This window comes from Uranotaenia lowii, chromosome 2 (genome assembly GCF_029784155.1).
Source record: "Uranotaenia lowii strain MFRU-FL chromosome 2, ASM2978415v1, whole genome shotgun sequence".
Classification (NCBI taxonomy): domain Eukaryota; kingdom Metazoa; phylum Arthropoda; class Insecta; order Diptera; family Culicidae; genus Uranotaenia; species Uranotaenia lowii.
In genome coordinates this window covers 232135591-232160327 of record NC_073692.1, presented here as the reverse complement: position 1 = coordinate 232160327, position 24737 = coordinate 232135591, and the positions used below count along the sequence as shown (strand labels likewise).

General features: G+C 36.0%; 1 protein-coding gene across 1 annotated transcript; it reads right to left on the bottom strand.

Moving 5' to 3' along the window:
* Positions 1-2238: 2238 nt before the first annotated feature.
* Positions 2239-8939, bottom strand: LOC129742396 (uncharacterized). The gene is made up of 4 exons (XM_055734295.1): positions 8900-8939; positions 7020-7138; positions 3187-3491; positions 2239-3127 (listed from the first exon to the last, which is right to left on the bottom strand). The coding sequence occupies exons 1-4, from the start codon at positions 8937-8939 to the stop codon at positions 2239-2241; spliced, it is 1353 nt and encodes a 450-aa protein (XP_055590270.1).
* Between the last annotated feature and the right edge of the window lie 15798 nt (positions 8940-24737).

The window sequence follows — 24737 nt, the reverse complement described above, 5'->3', positions numbered from 1 at the left end:
TCACACTTGAGATTCAGTGCAACCCCTTCCTGTTATCCGATTCCGCTCAAATTTGGCATATGGCCTTTTGATGACTTTCTTAAACCATCCAAGTCTTTTTTTTGCAATTATTTTGATTTTTAAGTAGGTATTTATTTTGACAATTAGATAAATTAAATTAAAAAAATATCCTAATTTGTGATTTTTATGGAGCATTAAACCGTGAATAGCTTTTCACACGATGATACAAACAACATGTTTTGTTCAGCAAAGTTTAAGTGCACAAAAATCCGCATCTTTTGATGGCATTGGTATCAAGAATATTCCACGCTTGGTACACATTTTGGTCAGTTGAATTCAAAATTTTTGGACCAAAAAATTTTTTTTTCTATGAAAGAGCTTGCTTGTTTTACAATTTGATACAAATTTGGTTCATTTTTCATTTTTTACGTGTAGTATTTAACTCGAACAAAATTAAAAAAATATAAAATATATAAATCTCATGAAAATTTTTGGACCCAGAATTTATTTAAAATCAAATCTTTTGAAAGTGGACTTTTTTCAAAGATCGCGCTTGCGGAATCTCTAAACATAATTTTTTCCAGTCGGCCCCATACAAAAGTTTGTTCTGCACATCCTAATCTACCATTTTGAGGGTGAGCCCCCATATTCCCAGAAGTTATGCAATTTTGGGACACCCTAATGTGCACATATGCTTCAAATAATATTATAATTATTTAGTTTATTTAAATATTCAACAGTAGGTACATTAAAATAAGCGTGCAGTAAAATTCAAAATAGTAAAATATCCGCTGGCAAAGCAACAATAACAAACAACAGTCAAAATTTCTCATCAGCTTGGTGCGACCGGTGCGACGATAATTATCGAGATAAGCAGCGTAAGGAATTCATTAAAACATCCTCGAAAACTATAGTGCATCATCTGGCCGGTTAGCTCATCAATAAATTGTGCAGAGACAGGTGATACAAAAGGTAAAAATATTTCTTACATTTTGCTTCAATTAGCTTAGCAAAGTTTTATCAAAACACCAAGCGAAACGAATTGAAACTCGAATTTTACTTTTTTTAAGGAAGTGCTTTCTCAACAACCAACAAGCATTGCATTGCAAGGATTGAAAAGCTGCCGCCAACAATTAACGACTAGAATATATTTCAATCCAGAAAATTATCAACGGCAGACCAACTATGACGAACAACAGCAGGTGCCGCAGTGAAGTTTTTTTCCACCACCATTCAAAACAACTCTTGGCAATTACGCGTAGCCAAAGCGCTGCTGTTACATGACCGCATGTTCCGGGGCTTCCTAAATACAAAGGAAACTGATGCAAGTGAGTATTGAAAGGACTATTTTTTGTTTTAAAGCTGCTCGTTTTGGGTGTCGATATGAAAAATATTGATTATAGAATTTTTCCCCGACAGCACGTAGACGGAGCAAATTCGTAGCTCTGCAAGTCCCTTAAACTAACCGGTCGCACGTCAAGTTCCACATGCTGACGAATTCTTCAAAGGAGAGTTTATTCGCCCCAAGGAAGAAGCTGACAAGGGTGCGGATGAGGCGGATTGAAAATATGTTGGTAAGATTTAATGAAATCATTTAATCGAACAGTGATTTTGATGCGTATACTTCAATTTAGGGTAAAACAGCGGCTTTCGGATGGTGATTTGTCTACGAGCCGAAAACAAACGGTCCTTGACAAATACCGAGCCAGAATGCCAGTCCTGGTGCTCTAAAACAGGCAATCAACAGGCCAATCATCACCAATAAACTAGTGATTAAATTAAACCACCACCAATATGGTTGTCTACTCAGCACCGACAAAAAAAACTAAGCAGACACCATTTTTCTTTGATTCTGTCGAGTGTAGTGCACTAAAGTGGTCTGAAAAATATAACGTTTTTTAATAAATTATTACATTTTGGAATAAAACACATTGTTCCACTTGAAACAAGCATACAATAAAAATTTGGGATTGATTTGTAAAAAGAGGTCATCAGAAATTTGGCTAGTACACCTTATGGTCGACTAACAACGTTATTACGCAATGGGTTGATTTGAAAATTTTCTCATGGTGGTTTTGAGGGAAGGGTAATCGATTTCAGATATCAATATTCGTATCAAACGACAAAAAGGGGGTCATTCATGTTAACTGTTAAATTTGTTTTTGCAATAACGTGACTTTGTATCGCATCGAGAGGAAAATAAAAAAAAAAGAATTTTTTGGCACAAACAAATAGAACTCAATTAAGTTTATTTTCATTCACAAATTTTGAAAAATAATCACGCACGTAACAACCGGATCCTGTGGACATTCTGTAGGAGTCGTCATCTTGAATCCAACGGCTCGGAAGATGAATTGTCCTGCTGTTCTCTGCAAGCTCATCTAGCAACATGTCGATTCCTTCACGGTCAATGATCGTGTTATGAAGGATGCAAATTCCTTTTATAATGTCGTCCGCAAATTCCAGTGTCGTTTCAATGGGTTTCATAAGAATTCTCCACTTGGCTGTCATAATACCAAAGGCGCATTCGACGCATTTTCGAGCCCTGGACAAGCGTACGTTAAAATACTCCTTTGATTGATCAAGTTGTGCCCGAGGGTAAGGTCGAAGTACGTTTCTCATCAGCGGATATGCCTCATCGCCGATGAAGACGTAGGGCATATTGATACCGAGATCCGGATCTGGAAGTGGTGCATCGGGAGGGATATTCAAAGTGCCGTTTTTCAAGTGATGGTAAAAGTCGGAGGCGCTGAATGTACCTCCGTCGCTTTGTTGTCCCCATCCTCCAACTTCCACCGCCAGGAACTTATAATTGGCATCCGCAACAGCTTGCAGAACAGTAGAATGGAAGCCCTTGTAATTGTAAGCTAACGAACCTGTTCCACTCGGACATTTGATGCGGATGTGTTTCCCGTCGATGCAGCCAATGCAGTTTGGGAAATTCCATCTAGCCCAAAACTCGTCTGCAACACTTAAGAACATCTGTTGTGTAGGAACCGGCATATATATTGGTTGCAGTATTTTCCAAAGTGCTTGACATGTTTCCCGAACAATACTTGCAACTGTGGATCGTCCCATCCGGAAGGAAAACCCAAGGGTCTGAAACGATGATCCTGTAGCAAGATACCTGTAAAGGAAAAAAAAATTGTTGCACAACATAAAAAAGAACTTAATCTTTGTAAATACCTTAGGGAGACAATCAACCGTTCGCAAGGATGAATCGGATCATGGTTGAAGTTAGTCCAGCGCTTCATCAATCTGCCTTTAATGGAATCCAACACCATGTCAAATGTTTCCATCGACATTCTGGTGCATGATCGGAACTTGTTTGGATATTTCCTCAACTCTGGATAGAGCCGATAAAATTCTCCATCTTTTTTTCGGTTCCGATTGATTGGATGAACAGCGAAATTTCTTTTGTTGTTCATAATGAAATTAATTGTTCCAGGAGAGGCAAAGTATTCCTCGTCAGACGAATCCATCTTAAAAAACTGCAAGCAAAAAATCAACAAAGTAAGAAATATGAGCATGCAAATCATAAAGCGGATTTGCGATCAAAAGCGGTCACTATGTCATGGATCGCAATTCGCTTTGCAATTCGCTAATTCGCTTTTCCGTAACAATTCGCATCGCATCGCATCGTATTCACTATGTCATCGGCCTAAAGCCTAGTCCACACTAGGAAACGGTTCGTCTCGAGACGGTCTCAGCGTCTCCCATTTTCTTCGGGAGACACTGAGACTGTCTCAGGTTTCCAACAACAACAACAGACAACAAAGTTCGTCTCATAACAAAAATCGCAGTTCATGTTGCCTAGTGTGGACTAGGCTTAAATGTGATGTTGTATTTTCCGCACTGTTTATCAACACTTTCGTTAGGATCTGTTTACCTTATTTTGGTCAGAACAGGACTACACTGACAAAATATTCCACACATTAGTGTATGAAATTTCACACATTTTGGAAATAAGTAGACCAACACATTAAATGTGTGAAGGTACTGCTGCACATTATTGTAAAACACCGCTTAAGGAAACGAAATGTGAGCGTTTCACACATTATGCAAAAAGCGATGAAAACGAGAAAATGTGTGAAATGTACATTAGATTCACAGACAAAATGTTTAAAATTAATCAATATGAGCACAGGGAGGTCGCAGTTTTAATTTATGATTAAAAACTAAATGGAGTATTCAAAAGTCATGCTTTTATAAGTATTTTTATTTGCTTACGGTAAACTTAAGGATATGCTGCACATCTGCGTGGAGGAGAGTGATTTTTGAAGTCCATGATTTATTCCTCCAAGCGGCTGTTGCCAGCTGCCTCGATCCGCAGAATCTGGAAGATATTACGATTGATAAAAATTAATATGAATTATGAATGTTTATATGAAGAACAAAATGTCGGAAACTTACCATAATTAACTCTAACAATGCAGTCATCATAAAATTTCATCAACTGGTTTTGTCACCTTGATGGTTTCCAAACTGCCGGATGGCCTCTTTCGCACACTTTCTCCTTAACCGGCTAATTCGGATAAAGTGTAAATTTCAAACTTGCATGGTGTGTGGAAATCAAATTCGAGTTTGACAGCTCCATATATTTGCAGATTATGTGTGAAACAATTTTGCAAAATTTGTGAAATGATTTATCAGTGTAGGCGACATTGCACATGCACTGAGAAAATTACAAATAACAAAATATACATATGTTACAAATATCTGATTTTCGACATTTTTTGTTTTTTAGGAACTGTTCGATCATACACAACTCTCTTTTTTATTTCTTCATCTGAAATTGCTTTAAAATAACTAAATAAATTAAAAAATTTCAGTTTTTAGTCAACTCATAAACTTTTCACGTTATCTTGTCAATTTGTATTTGGTGGCCCACGTTTCCCCACAGTTTTTCAAAATCAAAAAATAAATTTTTTTTTCTAAACAGTCAGAACTCGGAAAATTCATGTATTTAAAAAATAAACAAAAACTTCTAATGATACCTTAAAAATGTAGAAGACCTTTCCATATATTTTTTTCTTTTTATCTTTTATAATAAAGAAGTTATAAAGCAAAGAAAAAAGTGGCCCAAGATACTCCACTCTCCCGTATTTAAATTTTTGGTACCAAACAAAATGGATTGTTTTTTATTGGTGGTTTACGTTCGCAGCAGCTAATTTATAGACTGATTGACATGCATCTCACTTTTCATGACGCGGATGTAATTTTGATGGTTGCCTCCTTATTTTTTGCCCCTTTCAAGTATGAAACCAGATATCCGTGACGTGGTTTTATTTGGAGGGGGACTCGTGATGATATTATTTATCTGCTCGTTCGACTTTGATTGGTACGTTTCCAATAAAACCACAAGCCATTCAATTGAACCATTTCCATCTTGAAAACTAATTGATTACTCGAAGTGCAAGCGACAAGCATTGAATCCTTCTATTCTTTTTTATTATTTCTGAATTATTTCTTGCTATTTTTACTTAAATATTATGAAAATTAAATTTTTTGCTAAAGCGAAAGCATTGCCTAGTTTTAGGAGGTTAAAGGATTTAAGATCATAACAAAGCCGCTATCGTGTAAATTGCACTTGCTCTATATTGGAATAACTGTAAGCGAATGATGAACGCCGGTTATAACGATCAAATTAATGCAGATCTTTGTGTTGAACAGAAGATACAAATAGCAACTTGTAATGAATAACAACATCATCCTAGTCATTTTCCGAAAGACTCCAGTAGCCACAATAAGAGTTGGTGTTCACACAAACTAGTTGGTCATCCTCCTTCTGATTACGGAACTCATCTTCTGGCTGGCTTATCCTGCCCGTATATCTATCATCCAAAACGCCAAGCTGCCCAGCATTGTGCTTCTCCTACATATATGCGGTCACTTGGTTGTAATTTCACTATTGGTCGGGATATTGCTAATATACTCCGGTCATGAAATATAATTACCTTCTAAATGCGGCAATCATCTTCAGATCAGACTGAGGCAAATAAATCAACGTCTAACGCATTTCCTGCATGTGGCGTTGTTCTGGCTCTGCTGTTGGTGTAAGATGGTTTATAATCTCGAAGAGGAGCCTACATCAATCGTGCGGGCGAATGAACATATAGAATGATTATAAAATGGTAATAAATGAACAGCTAATAATGAATAAAAGGTGATACGGTCAAAATTTGGTCAAGGGAAAACGCGTGTAAATCGGTGAAATCGTTTTTTTTTTTTAATCAAATTAAATTTCTTTTTCAAGTTTAATTAGTATAAAATTCAGGAAAAATATTCAGTTAGGCTTCCGCTTTTCCAAATCCGAATTGCCGGGCCTTACGCTTAACCCATGCCATCAGATTTTGTACAGCCACCTTGTCCACCTTCTTCGCCGCAGAAAGCCTTGAACTGATGCTCGTCCTTAGCAGTTTTTTTGGTCTTCTTTAGGTTCCGCTTGACAATAGCCCAGTATTTCTCAATTGGGCGGAGCTCTGGCGTGTTGGGAGGGTTCTTGTCCTTGGGAACCACCTGCACGTTGTTGGCGGCGTACCACTCCATGGCCTTTTTACCGTAATGGCAAGATGCCAAAACAGTACGGAACAACCATGTTTCTTTAGGAAAGGCAGCAGACGTTTATTCAAACACTCTTTCACGTAAATTTCTTGGTTGACAGTCCCAGAAGCTATGAAAATGCTGCTTTTCAAGCCACAGGTACAGATGGATTGCCAAACCAGATATTTCTTCGCGAACTTTGACAGTTTCATGTGCTTGAAAATGTTTGCTGCCTTTGCCCTTCCATTTTGCCGTATAAAACTCCTGTCGCGGAAACTGCTTGTAGTCGGCTTTGACGTAGGTTTCGTCGTCCATTACCACGCAGTCAAACTTCGTCAGCATCGTCGTGTACAGCCTCCGGGATCTCGCTTTGGCCGTCGTATTTTGTTTATCATCGCGATTTGGAGTCACTACCTTCTTGTAAATCGATAGTCCGGCTCGTTTTTGGCTCGATGCACGGTTGTAGACGATACACCCAGCTTATTTGCGGCTTCTCGGAAAGAGAGGTTAGGGTTTCGCTTGAAACTACCGGCAACTCTCTTTGTCGTCTCAACGGCTTCCGGTTTCCGATTTCCCCTCGATCCAGACTTCCTGGCTGTCGACAAACGTTCCCCAAACACTTTAATTACATTTGTAACGGTTGATTTGGCAACTTTTACCGATTTTGCCTGTTTTGCGTGCGAGTAGCTCGGATTTTCGCGATGCGCGAGCTAAATTTTGATACGCTGCTTTTCTTCCTTGGACGGCATTTTTACAACTGAAGAGTGAATTCCAAAATCAAAATAGGAGCAACATTCTACACACACACCTTCAAAATGAGGGGTGTTCAGGTTTTTTAAATGCAAAATTGAAATAAATACGTCAAGTTGATATTGACCAAATTTTGACCGCATCACCCTTTATAAGATATCAATTCAATTCTATAAATGAATTTTCTTAATTGTAAGACGTGTTTATTAAAAAAACTATCTTGAATGGTAAAAAACTTTTTTTTTTTATTATGTTCATATTTCATTTTCCAATGAATTTACCAAATTTTAAAGTAAAACCATTTAAATTTTTGGGAAATTTTTTTGAAAGTTTTCCTATGTTTTTCAATTCTGATTTTTTTGGTGTTCTAAAAACATAAAACTTTCATTTTTTTCCTTAGACATCAAAAATTCACTTTCAGTTTATTTTGGTGGCTCCTCTTCAGAGCAAAAAGAAAATAGTAGTGTTTTCCAAAGGATAAAATAACAGAATCTACATTGGCATTTGAAAGACTAAGCAGAAGAAGTAATTCTCGATGAATTTTCAACGTTTTTAAAAATGTACCTTCTCTTCAGTGCTAAACCGACAGCTTAGTAAGTGGGCTGCATTTTGAGAAATCAGAGCGAATAAAAAAGAATAATTTTTTTCTGTGACTGATTGCTAAACTGAAGTTTTTTAGTGGCAGTAAATTTTTTTTTATTTAAATGGAGGATAAGAAGATAACTTCGAGCGAAAGCTCAACCCCACTGGTTCAGATAAAACGTGAATTTCCGGAAAACGAGTCTGCAGAATTTGGAGTAAGTGTTGTATTTTATAACGTGGTCTACACAGAAAAAAAATCTGAATCCTTAACAGCACTGAAATTGAAAACCCTGCATATTACATGACCTAGAACGCGATTTTGTGATGTAAATTTACTAAATCAAAAATAATGGAACCATTAACAGCACTGAAATTGAATCACAATAATATTACATGACATGGAACACGATTCATTCATGTAAAATTCCGTCATTTATGATGCTTCTTTTTGTTTACATCATATGTGATGTAATTCTCTCGATTTTTTTGGTTGTGTGAAAACTGAAATCGAGATCTATGAATATTACATGACATGGAACGCGTTCAAGTAATGTAAATTTTTAAGTTGAAATAGGCGAAATAAAACAATATTTCTGAGTCCTAGCGAAAATAAACTCAATTAATTTTGATAAATGAAACGATCGATTTGCACTTCTTCGGCGATTCGTGTATTTGGCTCAATTTGTTCAAATTTCAGTACAGCGGTACAAGAGGGCATAAAAAGGGATTACATTGACAGTTCCTTGAATGTTAGTTTTGTTTAAAATCTCTTTAATTTTTCAAGTTGTGTGTGCATGGAATAAAAAAAAAGTTAACAATGATCTCTATAGATTACATTCCTAGAAATTTTATGACATGGATATTGTGGATATCTCCGGTTTAATCCGGGTCCAAATTTTCAAAAGCTGTGGATGGTGAGTATCAGTTCAATTATCAACGCTAGGAATAAATAAAATATGATTTTTTTATTGCAGGACAGCTCCGTTCATCTAACAATAAGGATACAGAAAAGGTTGTAGCTCACGTTCATCAACGATGGTGTACGAAAAAGTTCCATCACCCATTACCAATTAAGATAGATTTGAAAAAGAAACCAGGTGATCCGCAGTAGGTGAGGTGTTATGGATCTGAAATTTACAGACGTTTAAAATCCAGCTTCAGTTCAATGGAACCTCATTCTGGATCACCAACAGCAACATTAGAAGAAGCACCGTTTTAATTAAGCAAAATCTGAGGTAAGGAACCGGAAAAACGCGCTTGCATTGTCGGAATGTATCGAACAACTCCAGGGATACTTGTGGCACATCTGGGCAGTTTTTAATGTTTATTTCACACAAGTCCAACAACTTTGCTATTTCTGACTGCAGTCCAAGATGTGCCAAAAAATGGGCAAGAATAACGTGTATTTTAGGTGAGTTTTTTTAACATGAAGTTTTAAATATGTAGGTTTACTTTTTAATGGAATAGTCGAAGTAATAAAAGTAAACTTTTCCAGATTCTATCCGATACTATCATGTCCGGTTACAAGATTCAGCAAAGCTTCGTACGTTCGAACTAAATTATGGACCTCTCAGACATCGATTTCGGGCTTGGAGTGTCAAAGGCGGGAAGTGCTCGGACAGAACCCGAACAGTTTCAACCGCCAGAGGCTTCGCGAAAATTCGCGTTGGATGCTAGACCCCCACTTAGCAGGTCATCTCTACTAAGGTTCGTAAAAAAAATCATCCAATTGTAAGATAATTCTATTTGTTTTATAGATGGAAAATAGCGTTACTCATCTTATTCATATTCCAGGTTACTTGGAACGCGAAACTTCCAGAGAGGACCTAAGAATCAAGATCTTTTTTCGGGGTTCCTAAATAATTTCGAAGAATCGTGACATCCCGAAAACTTCGATGTAAGTGCATACATCCCGGCGTATTTGCATTCAACGGGACCATCTCCAGCCCCTGCCAGTACAAAATCCCAAATGGTACAAATGGTAAGAGCTCGCAGCTACCGCTTCCGTCGAGAATTCCCAGCTGGGTGAAGGACTTAAGGAATTTCCGCCTTTGCGCGGTTAGTGAATCAGATCGTCGCGAGCGAGCATATCAACTGTTTTTTTTTTTTTAAAGAAAATGTTAAGTTAAATAGTTTAAGTTGATTGTCGCGCCAATTTTGCAATTACCATTATTCAAAATAAACATAAACAAAGTTCAATAAAACATGGAAAAAACGAATAAAAAAATTCTTATTGGAAACGAAAAACCGCTACGAGAAAAAAATCTGTAAAATTACATCACATATGATGTAACCAAGAAGAAGCGTCATAAGTGACGGAATTTTCCATGCGAGTATAATTTTACACGTTTTTGAAATTTACAGACGTGTAATATTCAACTCGCACGGAAAATTCCGTCATATATGATGCTTCTTTTTATTTACATCATATGTGATGTAATTTTCCAGATTTTTTTGGTAGTGTGTAGTTACGTCTAACATTTATGTAATTATTTTTTTCAGCGGGATAATCCGAGTTCGAGACTTGTTGGTTATTCAGCTCACCCTGTTTCATCAACGGTTAACCCGAACCCCGGACCCTGGACTGTTGGCAATGCTCAGAGCGGTGCATTGCCAGATATCACTGAAAATGTTGATGGAGAAAAATTTTCGGTGCAATCGACGATTGACACTCGTCAAGACTTGAGTTCGGGTTCTGTTGATAATTCAGCTCGGCCTGTTTTATCAACGGTTTACCAACAACTTGCATTGCATGTCGGTGGTCTTAAGGCCGAAGAGAACGCTCCAGAAACGTTTAGAGAGTACTGTCTGAATATCGTTCGGGCTCGAGACGAAGCCTTCAGACATTCAGCGGCAGCTTTTGTTAATGTTCCTAGTGGAGCATTACCGTCGTCAACACTGTTCTTCTGACAGAATGGAATTGACCGTTGACACTGTCGTACTTTCGACGTCAACGGCAAAAAAGCAGCGTTTATGGCGTCCTTATATTGGAGATGTTAAAGATGGCAATGACTTGCTTCTTATGTCTCCAAGTGAGCGACAAAGTTTTGTTGACCATGTGCATAACCTGTCGGCCAAGAAGGATAGGGAAATCAAACAGCTGAAGGCCAAAGTTCAGCGCTTGACGGCAGCTCTAGAGCGAAAACCGAAACGTTCCAAATCGGTGAAATCTGCTGATGAGCAGGCTTACCTAACGGTAGCCAAACAAATTTTGACTGAGCTGGAATTTGGCAAAAATGGCAATTCCTTTAGCGACGTTATGAGGCAATTTGCGAGCACGCTTCATTTCTATTCACCGAAAGCGTATGAGTTTGTGCGTCGTACATTCGGAATGAACATGCCGAATGTCCGGACGCTGAGATATTGGTCGGGAAGCTACGGTAAGAAACCAGGCCTTACGCAGGAGTCTCTGAATTCCCTTGCGCAGATGGCCACCGAATACGAGGAAGCAAACAAAGAGCTTCTTGTGTCCCTGACATTGGACGAGATGTCCTTAAAACAGGCATGTTAAACTGGGAATTCGCGGGCCGCATGCGGCCCGCGGCCTTGGTCAATGCGGCCCGCGTAGCCCCGTCTAAAATGATCACAAAATTCCCTACTACACAGAAGTACGCTGGCTTTCCTGCCACAAAATATTAAAAAGATATTTTTTTTTGCTACGAGAGGAAAAAATATAATTTTATGAAATGAAAGATTTTTAATGCGGCCCGCACACTTAAACGAGTTTTACATGCCTGCCTTAAAACATCACATCGATTGGAACCGACCTGAAAAGTGTTTCAATGGGCTCGAAGACTGGGGCAAAATGTTCCGTAGAGGTAGTGCTCCGAAAATTGCCAAAGATGCGTTGGTATATGTTGTGACGCCCTTTGACGATGACGTCAAATCATTAGTTTGTTATGATTTCACTAGCAACTTAACAGCTGCAGAGTTAAGAATAGGATCCGAAACGTTGCGTGCTCCAGCTATCCTGAGGGAAACTTCGGAGGGAACCAGCTACTAGATGGTTCGATTGGTCTTTCGCCCCTATGCCCAATTCTGACAATCGATTTGCACGTCAGAACTGCTTCGGTCCTCCATCAGGGTTTCCCCTGATTTCAACCTGATCAGGCATAGCGATTTTCACTATATTTAGAAAAAGGGGTAACATGCCAAAAAAAATATTTTTAATGGATAATCTAATGAAAACGTATGCAAATTTGTAGTTTTGATAAATTTGCTATGCCATAAAGACCATTCCGCATAAAAACAACAATTACAGTAATTTTTGGTTCTCTTAAAACTAATTGTTACATTTTTTTCTGAACATAAGAAATCTGCATACATTTAGGGGTAAAAAATACTACAAAAAATGCTACTAATTAAATTTTGATAATAAATGCTTGAATGAATGAAACTTCTATGTTGACAAACGCGTGATACAAAACAATCATAATTCGACATAGGGAAAGGAGATTTACAAAGTGTCTCTTTGTTTTGCATTTTGTTGCATCTTAACCCGGAGAGGTTACTGAATTTTAAAAATATTAATTTCAAAAAATATAATGTTTGGCCTAAAACAGTTTTACACCAACAGTGTTGGTATAGGATGATGAAACCAATACGTTTGTAGGTGATATCATTGAGCCCATCCGCCATACTGGGTAAAGTTTTTACGCCATCAAAAAATGTTAGAATTTATATATTTTTTGCTTGATTTATTGCATTTATAAAAACTAGCATGAGATGTGGGAAACTAGTCTTCATCATGTTGCAGTTATCAAAAGATAACTTTATTAGATTATGTTAAATTTAAAACTAAATCAGTGCTGTGGTATACAAATGTTGCATCTAATCAAAGATAGTATATAATTTATTAATTATTTTTTAAGTAACCCCGCTGTTGCATTATGCCCCGTTTGACGGTATTGAATTTCTTTTAATCTCAATCGGAAGATAGTTAGCAGAACCTTCTTCTTATGTTTTTGGAAAATGTATATGTTTACTTAATATGGCTTAAATTTAGTTTAAAGTTGGAACATTTTTCACAAACTGCACCTTAAATTCAAACTTGATTATCTCAGGGTGGGGTGGCCCAATTTTTTGAATACAAGCTGCTCATTAGACTGCCCCAAATTTGTATGGGAAATTTGAAAACTGTATGGGAAATTTGAAAATGAAATGTTATACGCTGCAGGCTTAAATTGATCCTGAACCTAATACAAGACCTCATGCCAAATATGGGCCAGATCGGACCACAGGAAGGGGTCGCTCAACGAGCCTGAAGTTTGTATGGGGTTTTGAGACATTTTGTTCGAGAGGAACATTAAAAACCAGTCAATAACTTTTGTCTCCTTTGACCGATTTCTTTCAAAAACGGGTTTTCTTGAAGCCTGAATTATGACAAATGTTTCAACAGAAGGTTGCATTTCAATTAAAGTTAGGATAAAAAAGTTATTAAGCTTCAAAAATTGGCTAACTTTTTTAAGGATGATATTCATCACTGCTTTAATGAGGCGACTAAATGTCCGACCAGAACACTCAATGTGAAATGCATCCCGTTTCGTCAAATAATGACCGATTTTAACCATTGTTGTTGCGCTCGATTGCAATTTTTAATGTTTTTCTAATACTTGAGTTTGGATGATATTCACTTGATAGTTCGGAAAAAAATAAAGGCGGAAAAATGTTTGATAATTTAAAAAAAATGCATAACCACAGGGGCTTAGGAACATGACTGGACGATTTGTGATGCCAATAAAACAGTTTTTCATCAAAAGTTTTGATTCCCGCCGGCCGATTTCTTTCAAAAACAATTTTCTAAAAGTCTAAACTATAAAAAATATTTCATCCGAAGACGAAAGTTATTAGGCTTCAAAAATAGGTTAAACTATTTACGGTGGTATTCATTGCGTATTATTACAGCGACCAAAGCTATTGATGAATAACTGGTTTTTCATGTTTCTTTCGAGCAAAATGTCTCAAAATCCCATACAAACTTCAGGCTCGTTGAGCAACCCCTTCCCGTGATTCGATCTGGCCCAAATTTGGCATGAGATCTTGCACTAGGACTTGCATCAATTTTAGCCTGCAGTGTATAATATTTCACAAGTTTTGAATTTCCCAGACAAATTTGAGGCAGTCTTTTGTACATATTTCCGCCTTTGGGCGGGGTTTATGTTTCATTTTTTTCTACTTAACTCAGAATCATTTTTTTTTTTCTCAAAAAATCTATTCAAAGTGGTTGTTACTCTCAGACCCAACCGCCAACAATTTTTTTTAGATCGACAGCACATGGACCAACGCTTTATGATGCCAATAAAATGATAATTTTTCGAAAAAAGCTCCTTTTACATTTTTCTCTCGTTTTTATTATATTAGCTGTAGCTTTCTATTTATAGAGAATGAAGGTGAATCTTTTTATTGGCATCACAAATCGTCCAGTCATGTTCCTAAGCCTCTGTGGTTATGCAATTTTCTTTTTAAATTGTCAAACATTTTTCCGCCCTTACTTCTTTCCGAACTATCAAGTGAATATCATCCAAACTCAGAAAAACTTAGAAAAACATTAAAAATTTCAATCGAGCGCAACAACAATGGTTAAAATCGGTCATCATTTGACGAAACGGCATGAATTTCACATTGAGTGTTCTGGTCGGACATTTAATCGCCTCATTAAAACAGTGATGAATGTCACCCAAAAAAGTTAGCCAATTTTTAAAGCATAATAACTTTTTTATCTTAACTTTAATTGAAATGCAACCTTCGGTCAAAGGAGACAAAAGTTATTGACGAAAAACTGGCATGAGATCTTGTACTAAGCCTAGGATCAATTTTAGCCTGCAGCGCATAACTTTTTCAAAAGTCGGGTCATGAATCCTTATTTTATATTGATCAAAACACATACTACATCATTTACACTTATCACAACCCTGAGTTTGATTAATATATAGTTAACTTATACGTTAAGCAAAAAATATAAAATAGGATTTGATCAATATCTTACGATTTGTTCAGAAGAAATTCAATGTGTCATGATATGGCTGAGATATGTTTTCATGTTCTTGAGGGGGTGATCCCAAACTTAGGGCCAGCAGTGTATGTAACTTAACAAGGCAACAAATAGTATTTTGTCTAAAAATGGAAACAAAGTATGAGTCTCCCAATTAAGCCGGATTTAAATGAAACTGTTCTTAAATATAGACACCGTTAATTGCCGTTGTTTATTCAACTATCATTGCCCACTTTCGGAAGCGTAAATTACAATGAAACACCAAACGATACCAGCAGGACACTTGTCAACTTGAATCGCGTTATCTCGTTGCCTAGTAAAAACGTTTACCTCGTTCGTGTACCAAATTAAATTCAATAAGCTGTGTGCGATTGCACAACTTTCGGGTTTGCTCATTTAATTAATCCTGTTCGATTCGATACTTTTCACACCATCCTAGCCCAATTATTTAGCAAACGGCATTGCGCACAATTTTTGTCCACCGCGGAAATGTGTACGTGTTGCATATTAATTTCCACTGATCCGTTTGCCACACATTCATCTATCCGGGAAAGCAATTGAAATTGCAATTGGAAAAATTACGCCCAGTGGATTTTTTTTTGTATTTATAATCACACATTTCATGGCTGTTGCATCAGATAACGTTTAAAAGGATTAAATAATTGTAGCGCTGGAAAATATACAACGGGGTAGTATTTTTTTTATTTTAAATTGATTTCTGCTGAGTCTAGTAAAACTTTCACACAGTAAATGCGTATCAGCACTCTTCCGTATGATATCTAGCAAGTTTAGTTGCCAAATCATAAAATGCAATAAACTGTATTCTTCAACATGGCCGGCGTTTTTATTGGTTCATTTGGAAGAAGGATATAATGTTAAGCAAAAAAAGTGAATGCTAGAATTCTTAATGAATACAGCACGGAAAAGCGAATGATCCATTAATTCAGGCACATAATTTCCTTAAATTTTAGTCTTTTGATACACTAAGGAACTAAATAATCTTCATGTGTACGTATTAGACTGCCCCAAATTTGTATGGGAAATTTAAAACCTGTAAAATGTTATACGCTGTAGGCTAAAATTGATCCTGGGCCTAGTACAAAATCTCATGCCAAATTTGGGCCAGATCGGACCACGGGAAGGGGTCGCTCAACGAGCCTGAAGTTTGTATGGGATTTTGAGACATTTTGTTCGAGAGGAACATGAAAATCAGTTTTTCGTCAATAACTTTTGTCTCCTACGACCGGAGAGGTTCGTTGGCAACACTGCCAACTGGTTGAAAAGTTTCTGTAGTGTCTGATTTTTTTCTAAATTAGCGAAAAAATAAGTAACATTTATAAATTTTAATGTGTTCAGTTCATGGAGCAAAATATTCGGTGTTCCAGAAATGTGTTGGAATCGGAAGGAAAGGATTTGATAGGTAAGAATTTTCAATTTTAATAATGACGAGCTAATGGAAGCTCAGGAAAAGAAAAAAAAATACCCATATGGCAAATTTTCTGGGCAAAGATCGTTGCCACACCGAGATGACACTGTTGGTAAGGTAATTTTCAATTCAACGTAGTTTTAAATAACCGTACGATGAGAAACATTAGTATGGATTTATCCAGTGTTTTATTGATTGAAATTTGATTTTATTGTCTTTATTTTTGCTAACTTTTCATTTGTATCTGTATCTTTTATGCAATGCGCAGATTTTTCCATTCACAACCTTATTTTTTATCCATAAATTAAAACTCTAGTTTTTTTTCAGTGCAGAAATGATAAAAATTTGCCACAGAGGTACGTTCATAGAATTGTCATCCATTTGAAGACTGTAGATTTGGTAGAGATCAGCGGACGGAAAAATATTTATTTTTATGCTTTAACTGAACAATAATCTTTTTATAAATTTTAATATGAAATGTTTTTAGTATCTGATCAATCATTAGAGATTGTTTTGCTTTTGGATAAATCAGCAATTTATCAGTGTTCATGTGTATCCATTTTCTTAAAATACAATCCTTCGTGAGACTTCTTCTTGGTCGAAAATGTTCCATTCAAAACAACGGAGGATTTGGAGTGTTAAGTAATGGATCTAACACAGTTTTTTTTTTCCTGGAAATGGTCACTCCGAGGTTGTCCTGCCTTACGAGCCGTGCAGATTGGATGTAAATATTCGGCCAGGTACAGCAAAGTAGGTAGCGAAATGCATTTGAAAGGTAAGTGTCGTCACACTATTGTAACTATTTGGAGTATTGTGAACGAGTTTTAGTAGATTCAAAAGAAGTTTTTTAGTCTAGAGACCATTAAGCGAAATTGTTTTGGTTGCGGTGGTGGGTCGAAAACCTCCCGAGTTCTAGGGACTCGAAACATAGCTTGGTTCTCTTGAGAAACTAGCGGACTCTGTGGATCATTTTATGAATTTCTGAATACTGCGTTTAAAATTTGTCCAGCTAGATTGCTTCCCACGAAAAAAATCAAATTAATCATTTGTCAACATGACTAACGTAGTTGCTAGACTCTTAATACACAGTGTCGTGCTTCCATTTTGATGAATGAATAAGCTAGTGAAACTCAGTAAAAATTGTTGAAAAGAAACACAAAAACACATAATGTTTAAGTGTTTACCATTTGCAGCTTTTGGAGCATTCCATGTTATATCTTGTTCATATGCGGTTGAAATACGATATCTTTATGATATTTTTTTGTAATTGATTTAATGCATTTTTTGTTTTACAAAGCTTTATAACTTTCGTGAAATATGAATCAAAATTAATCTTGATGGTATATTTTTAAATGCCATAAAAAGAGGCGAAAGGAAACGCTTTTGGTCCAACACGTAAAAACTAATCACGAGAATCAAAAAATTGCTTCGATTACGTTGAAACAATTTTATCGAAATAATAGATGGAACATTTTCCAATTCTCTAGGCTTTAGATTCAAAAGGGAAGGAAACACATAAATATGTACAGAGTCCATTGCGTATAGGTTTTTTTTTATCTAGTTACTTTGCTAATTTGCATTTTTCTTAACTATTCTAAAGTTTGGAAGTGATTAAAAAACGAATAGTATTATTTTACCTGTTCTGTATCTAACTTTTCAAGAATAAAACAGAACATTGAGCGGGAATAAAATTCCTTTCTACTACGCTGAAACACTTTCACTAGGATTAATTCCAATATTTTTACTTACCACAACTGGTCGATAATTGTTGCTTTGTTTTTTTTTATATATTTGAACGTGTTCGGAAATTAGTGACTTGGCATTTCAAGAGCACTGATTATAAGGATATTTCGTAAAACATTTGAATTAAAGATTAATAAAGTAGATTTTGAAATTTAAGTCTTTAATAATAAAAAATTTGAACTGTTTAAAAAATAAAAATGAAAAGTAGGATATTTAACCATTTAGGGTTTGAGAAAAACAAAAATTTGCCACGTCTTGGCAAGCTTCCCTTGTTTGAACATAAACATTCGGTGTGGTTGAAAACAAATTAAAATTGTTTGAAATTTAAAACAAACAAAAATTTTTCAAATCGTTGAATATTTTTTATTTCAGATTGATTTTTTATTTTTTATTTTTTTTTTATCTTTGGATTTTTTTATGTATTAAATCGATGACACACGACTAGTTTTGAAAACGATTCTTTTACACTTTTTTGTTTAAAAAATATGAACAGTTTTCAAAGATGTCGGGCGAGACTTTTGCTATTACAAATTATAAAAAGTGAAACAATGAAAAAAAAAAACATTGTTAATAAAGATTAAGATTCAAGTTTAACGACTTAAATTGATCACAACAAGAAGGCTACCGTTTTTTATTCCAGATTTTTCTTCGTTACCGGATGACTTTTTTTTTATTAAATTTTTTTGAATGAGTTTAGTTAGTTTTCAAATAAAAGAACCGACAACCCTTTTTAGTGATAGAAAATAAAAAATAAAAAAACATTCAACTTAAAATTTTTCGTACAATTTTTTTTGCCATGTATGTTGAATAGAAACGTTTTGCGATCCAATTTTGGGTAGGCATTCTTGTCATACGAAGATAAAATAAATATAGCAAATTTATCAACAAGGGAATCATTTAACAGAAACAACAGTATCGACCTTAGTTAAGGGACTGAAATAATCGTTTACATTAATATGAGGCAAGAGTTGATTTATGTAGATGGGTTTCCAAAAAAGATCTTATTCAATCATCACAATTCACATTACAAATTGATAAAGTAAAATAAACAAAAATAGAGGATCACTTCATTCATCAACAAACCTTTAATTTTCTATATATTTCCTTATAAATATTCTTTGAAGTTTGATAGAAGTTTTTTTTACCCTGAAAAGTCGTTTTTGAAAATACATTAATGTAGCAGGAATAAGAGCTAGGAAAACAAGTAAGCTAAGAAAATTTTAGAATATTTTTTTACTTTACTATTAAATTTTTTTACCACTGCCTCAAAGATAGAAATGGGAGATTCCTTAGGAAATATCTAGGAGCATAGGAGGTGTAGGAAAACTCGATCGTACCATTCACGAAAATGGACCCTGATCTCTACCTTTCATCAACTAACACAACCCCTTCCTTTGATACTTGAATATGGATTCGCAGACGTATAGACGGTTTCCATAATTTGTGATACTAACTTATCTCTGGTTCTGACTATTTCAAAACTATTTTTGGAGTATGCAGGAGCAAGAGGTTGCTAGTTGAACCTAAAGAGTATCATACTAACATTCCTCCCTTTTTCCCCATTGACTACTAGGACGTGGCCGGCGCCGTTTTTAATTTCTTTCAAAAACGGTTTTTCTTAAAGCCTAAATTATGACAAACAATTCATCCGAAGGTTTCAATTCAATTAAAGTTAAGATAAAAAAGTAATTAAGCTTCAAAAATTGGCTAACTTTTTTAAGGGTGATATTCATCACTGTTTTGATGAGGCGGCTAAATGTCCGACCAGGACACTCAATGTGAAATGCATGCCGTTTCGTCAAATAATGACCGATTTTAACCATTTTTGTTGAGCTCGATTGCAATTTTTGATGTTGTTCTAATATTTGTGTTTGGATGATATTCACTTGATAGTTCGGAAAGAAGTAAGGGCGGAAAAATGCTTGACAATTTAAAAAAAAAAATTGCATAACCACAGGGGCTTAGGAACATAACTGGACGATTTGTGATGCCAATAAAAAAAACAGTTTTTCATCAATTACTTTGATCCCCGTAGGCCGATTTCTTTCAAAATTATTTTTTTCTAAAAGCCTAAATTATGATTAATATTTCATCCAAAGACTGCATTTCGATAAGAGTTAAGAAAAAAAAGTTATTAGGCTTCAAAAATGGGCTAACTTTTTTACGGTGGTATTCATTACTGTTAATGAGGCTTAAATATATGTTCCACCGCCCGACTCATTGACAGTGATGAATACCATCCTTTAAGAAAAACCGTATTTGAAAAAAAATCTGCCAACGAGAACCAAAGTTATTGACGAAAAACAGGTTTTTCACGATTCTTCCGAGCAAAATGTCTCGAAATCCCATACAAACTTCAAGATCCGGACCAAATTTGGCATGAGATCTTGTATTAGGACTAGAATCAATTTTAGCCTGCAGCGCATAACATTTCACAGGTTTTGAATTTCCCATTTTTCTCACGCTACTATTATATTAGCTGTAGTTTTCTTTTAATAGAGAATGAGGGTGAATCTTTTAATTGGCATCACAAATCATGTTCCTAAATAAGCCCCTGTGGTTATGCAATTTTTTTTGAATTGTCAAGTATTTTTTTGCCCTTACTTCTTTCCGAACTATCAAGTGAATATCATCCAAACACAAATATTAGAAAAACATCAAAAATTGCAATCGATCGCAACAACAATGGTTAAAATCGGTCATTATTTGACGAAACGGAATGCATTTAACATTGAGTGTCCTGGGTTTTCATGTTCATCTCGAACAAAATGTCTCAAAATCCCATACAAACTTCAGGCTCGTTGAGACCCCTTCCCGTGGTTCGATCTGGCCCAAATTTGGCATGAGATCTTGTACTAGGCCCAGGATCAATTTTAGCCTGCAGCGTATAACTTTTTCAAAAGTCTGGTCATTTGGGGCAGTCTAGTACGTATGATCCTTTAATTTACTGGATCATTACTAATTCAATTCAATCATCGAATGGTTACGTTGAATATTTTTTAAATGTGTTTTCTAAGAAGACATCATCAATTCAATTCAAGTAGCGATCAGCTGAATGGGATTCCACTAGTCTGTGAGACGTCGGTTGGCCGTGTTCCAATCTCGATTTTGGTCATTTTGTTGCCCTTCCCTCCTAGCCCTCCTGAAATGGAACGGAACAGATTTTTCAAGCAATGGAAAATCTCTTCAGACAGAGCGCAGCAGAACAGTAGATTGATTAGGTTTGATAATTCCGAACACGTAAAGCAGCTGAATTCCAACCTTGTATCCAAACATCCTGGGCGTAGAATCTACTATCTAGCTAGGAGCAGACCAGGCAGAGGGTTGGAAAGTTTCATTTGTTCGCATTTGAATAAATGCAGACAATCAACGGATGGCCCCCGGTGTCCATTTCGCTTTCGACGCAGGACGCAAACAGAACCGGGAATGAATTGCAAATTCGTTTGATGGCATTTTAATGTCTCGAGTCGTTTTAGTAAAATGCTCCGGCATGGCGGAAGGTTTCGGCGAAGGGTCGTGAGATGTTTCCGGTTTTAGAACGTCGGTCGTCGTCCGAAAGCAAAGTGGTTGTGAATATTTTTATTTTTCGCTTTTCAATTCGCAAAGTAGCGATATTCTGTACGGGTATCGCGTCGCCCGTCAGAAGTGCGGTCATAACTGGTTCCGCTGATACGGGCCAAGGTCTACGAGAAATAATTCGGAAACGTGATCGTCGACACGGGTGAGGCTTGACTTCTGATGGGTTCAAAGAGATTCCTCCGGCGCGTTCTGTGGCCACAAATAGCTACCGGTCAGAATGCAAATCACCATCTCCGTCACGTACTAAACCTCCGAAAGGTTGAAGTGAGGATAATGCGAACGAATAATAATAAATCACGTTGCGGATATTTTAATCAGAAGTGATGTTTTTAAATCGTAGACATCAATGACCTGATTATGATAATCGATGTTTAAATTGAAATCAACGATGGTTGATTTGTAAAATTACCCTACATTTCCATAAAGCCTTGTTTACACTTCCCGTGATAATAAACGTGAAGAAATCTTTTTTGGTCATCAATCAAAAAAGCGACACAAGTAGTGTGAGTGTAACATGGTGGAATCGATGAGGAATGATTGAAAGATGAAAGTCCAATTGGTCTTGTTGTTCAAAACTTTCTAGAACCGTTATATTATGATCACCCCGGTTTTCATCGTGGCGGGGAGATCGGAGTTAAAACAAATCTAGGAGGGTTAAACAACAAGACCAGTTGGATTTTCATCTTTCAACCATTCCCTATCGATCCCACCATATTACAAAATCTAGTTTAGTCGCGTTGTCGAGATATTGATAAAACAATCTTTTCACGTTCATTTCGAGAAGTGCCTTAAGAAACTGATGTCAAGTTGAGGTCGGTCCTACCGGCTTCCGAAAAAATTTCGACGACAAAAAGAGCGCCAAAATAGATTTAACAGACTGAGATCCAAGCTCAAATTGTGTAATCTGTTTCACACAATGCTGCATAAAAATCAAAACGGTTTGCGTTGACTTTTTTGTTTACACCATAGTTCTCTGTATTTAAACCAGAGCACAGTGGTCAAACTGCAAACATATGGGGATTTTTTTTTATTATCTGACAATTTGCGCCGGGGGTCTTCAGATTTTCCCCAAAATTGAAAATTTGGTTAATTTTTGCGACTAAAAAACACATGTATTTTTTCAGATTTCTAACATTTTTATTTTTTGAGTTAGCTTCGGTTAGATTTTTTTGTAAATAAAAAATAACCATTTTTCAAAGCTACATAACTCTGTTGTTTCTCAACGGAAATTATAAAATAGCACTTCAAAATGCATTGAAATTTTATCAGCTTTCCAAATAGAATAGTTGAAAAAAATTAAATAATGACCTTCAACATGAAAAGCTGTAAATAAACTTTAAATGGCGTCTGAAAGTACCGTCTGCACCACCGAATATTTTGCAAAAAATACCATTGTGTAGCTCAACTTATGATGCAATTTTCATCTGAAGACACCAAAGTGGGCCATTAACACCTTGAAGAGTTATGAAAGAAATAATGACAATGAATCTCTTTTTTTGCATCGAAAACAAACATTGGTGGAACAACTGCACTCACATATGGAGATAGCAAGCACTTCTAACAACTTGAAAACAAAAGAACTTACCAAAGCAGGTAAAAAAACACTACTTTTTTGTGCTTTGTAGAGTGTTTGCAGCAAAACTGACTTTAAATTTTTACCAAAATCCTTTCCTTTTCATCAAAAAAGTATGAGAAAGTGGTACAAATGTTGTAGAAATAATCAAAGAGCTTAGTATGGCCAGCCCAGGCTGTAAAATGATGAAAATATGATACTTTTACCGAATTCGTTTTCTACATTCGCCCAGTTTTAAGGTTTACCATACTAGAACGAACATAATTCGTCGTCAGTGTTTTGCTACCTCGATCGTTCACACACGAATCATCAGTGTTCCACCGTCCATTTTAAATCAAATCTGGGGAATTACGGATGCAAAACTTAGCGCATAAACTTCTAAAAATGACAAAAAATTGTGCATAACTTGTTGTGACCTGGTGCAAAACTGGGTATAAACGAATACGTTATTGATTTTTGGATATAACATGAAGTCAGTTAAGCTGCAACAATCTACCGCCCCTTATTTCATAACAGTCCCATAAACAAAAATAAACAAGGGAGACAATCAGCATTTTCTGTTTTGGAATATATTTTTAAATTGTGACCACCACTTCAGCATAAACGAAAATCGTTTCTAGGATGTCATAATAAATCGTTAGGCCTGAAATTTTCGAAATTGGGTTATTGGTAAGGTCGAGAGCACCATTTTTATTCATTATGGGACTATTAATCGACCATATTTGAAACCTTTTTCGAATCTACTAGCATAACAGTCCCATACAAAATATATTTTTCTCACCAAGCTACTTTCTAAGACTTAAATTTGATCATTTTTGAACTTCTAAATGCAATTGTCAGAAAAAGAAACATACTTTTGCAAAAAAATATCATGAATTTCACATTGTAAGTTGAATTTTTTTACGATTTTTGATTGCATCCGATAGTTTTTCGCTCAGGAAGTCATTCCTAAGAAAGTCAGACCTGCCTTCGAAAACTAGTGTGCACCATTCGACATCAAGTGAGTTAAAAAAATGTTTAAATGATTCAAAGCAATAAACCAAAGACTATTTCGCCGAAAGAAACATTGAAAAGTAACCAAATCCGTGGTATTTCACATATGGGACTGTTATTCAGGTATATTTCATATAGAACAGCCACGAATTGATATTTTTTTTCGAAATTTCTAGAACAAAACCTCTTTTTTTAGTCATTTATGTTGATGCCTTATGTTGACCTAAAATGACGAAAATTCATATGGGACTGTTATGCGAGTAGGGGCAGTCTGATAAGGACGAAAAAATAGTGTTTTTTACCAGCTTTGATAAGTTCTTTTGTTTCCATGTTGTTAGAAGTGCTTGCTATCTCCATATGTGAGTGCAGTTGTTCCACCATTGTTTGTTTTCGATGCAAAAAAAGAGATTTATTGTCATTATTTCTTTCATAACTCTTCAAGGTGTTAATGGCCCACTTTGGTGTCTTCAGATGAAAGTTGCATCATGAATTGAGCTACACAATGGTATTTTTTGCAAAATATTCGGTGGTGCAGACGGTACTTTTAGACGCCATTT

Bases quoted from the DNA above. Each gene is read 5' to 3' on its own strand.
- LOC129742396 (XM_055734295.1), bottom strand. From the start codon at position 8,939: ATGGGTGATGGAACTTTTTCGTACACCATCGTTGATGAAC. The intron at 3,492-7,019 runs GGTGTATCGTCT...TTTTGCTTGCAG, and splicing joins GAGAAGCCGCAAATAAGCTG to TTTTTTAAGATGGATTCGTC. The intron at 3,128-3,186 runs GTATTTACAAAG...TTTCCTTTACAG, and splicing joins CGGTTGATTGTCTCCCTAAG to GTATCTTGCTACAGGATCAT.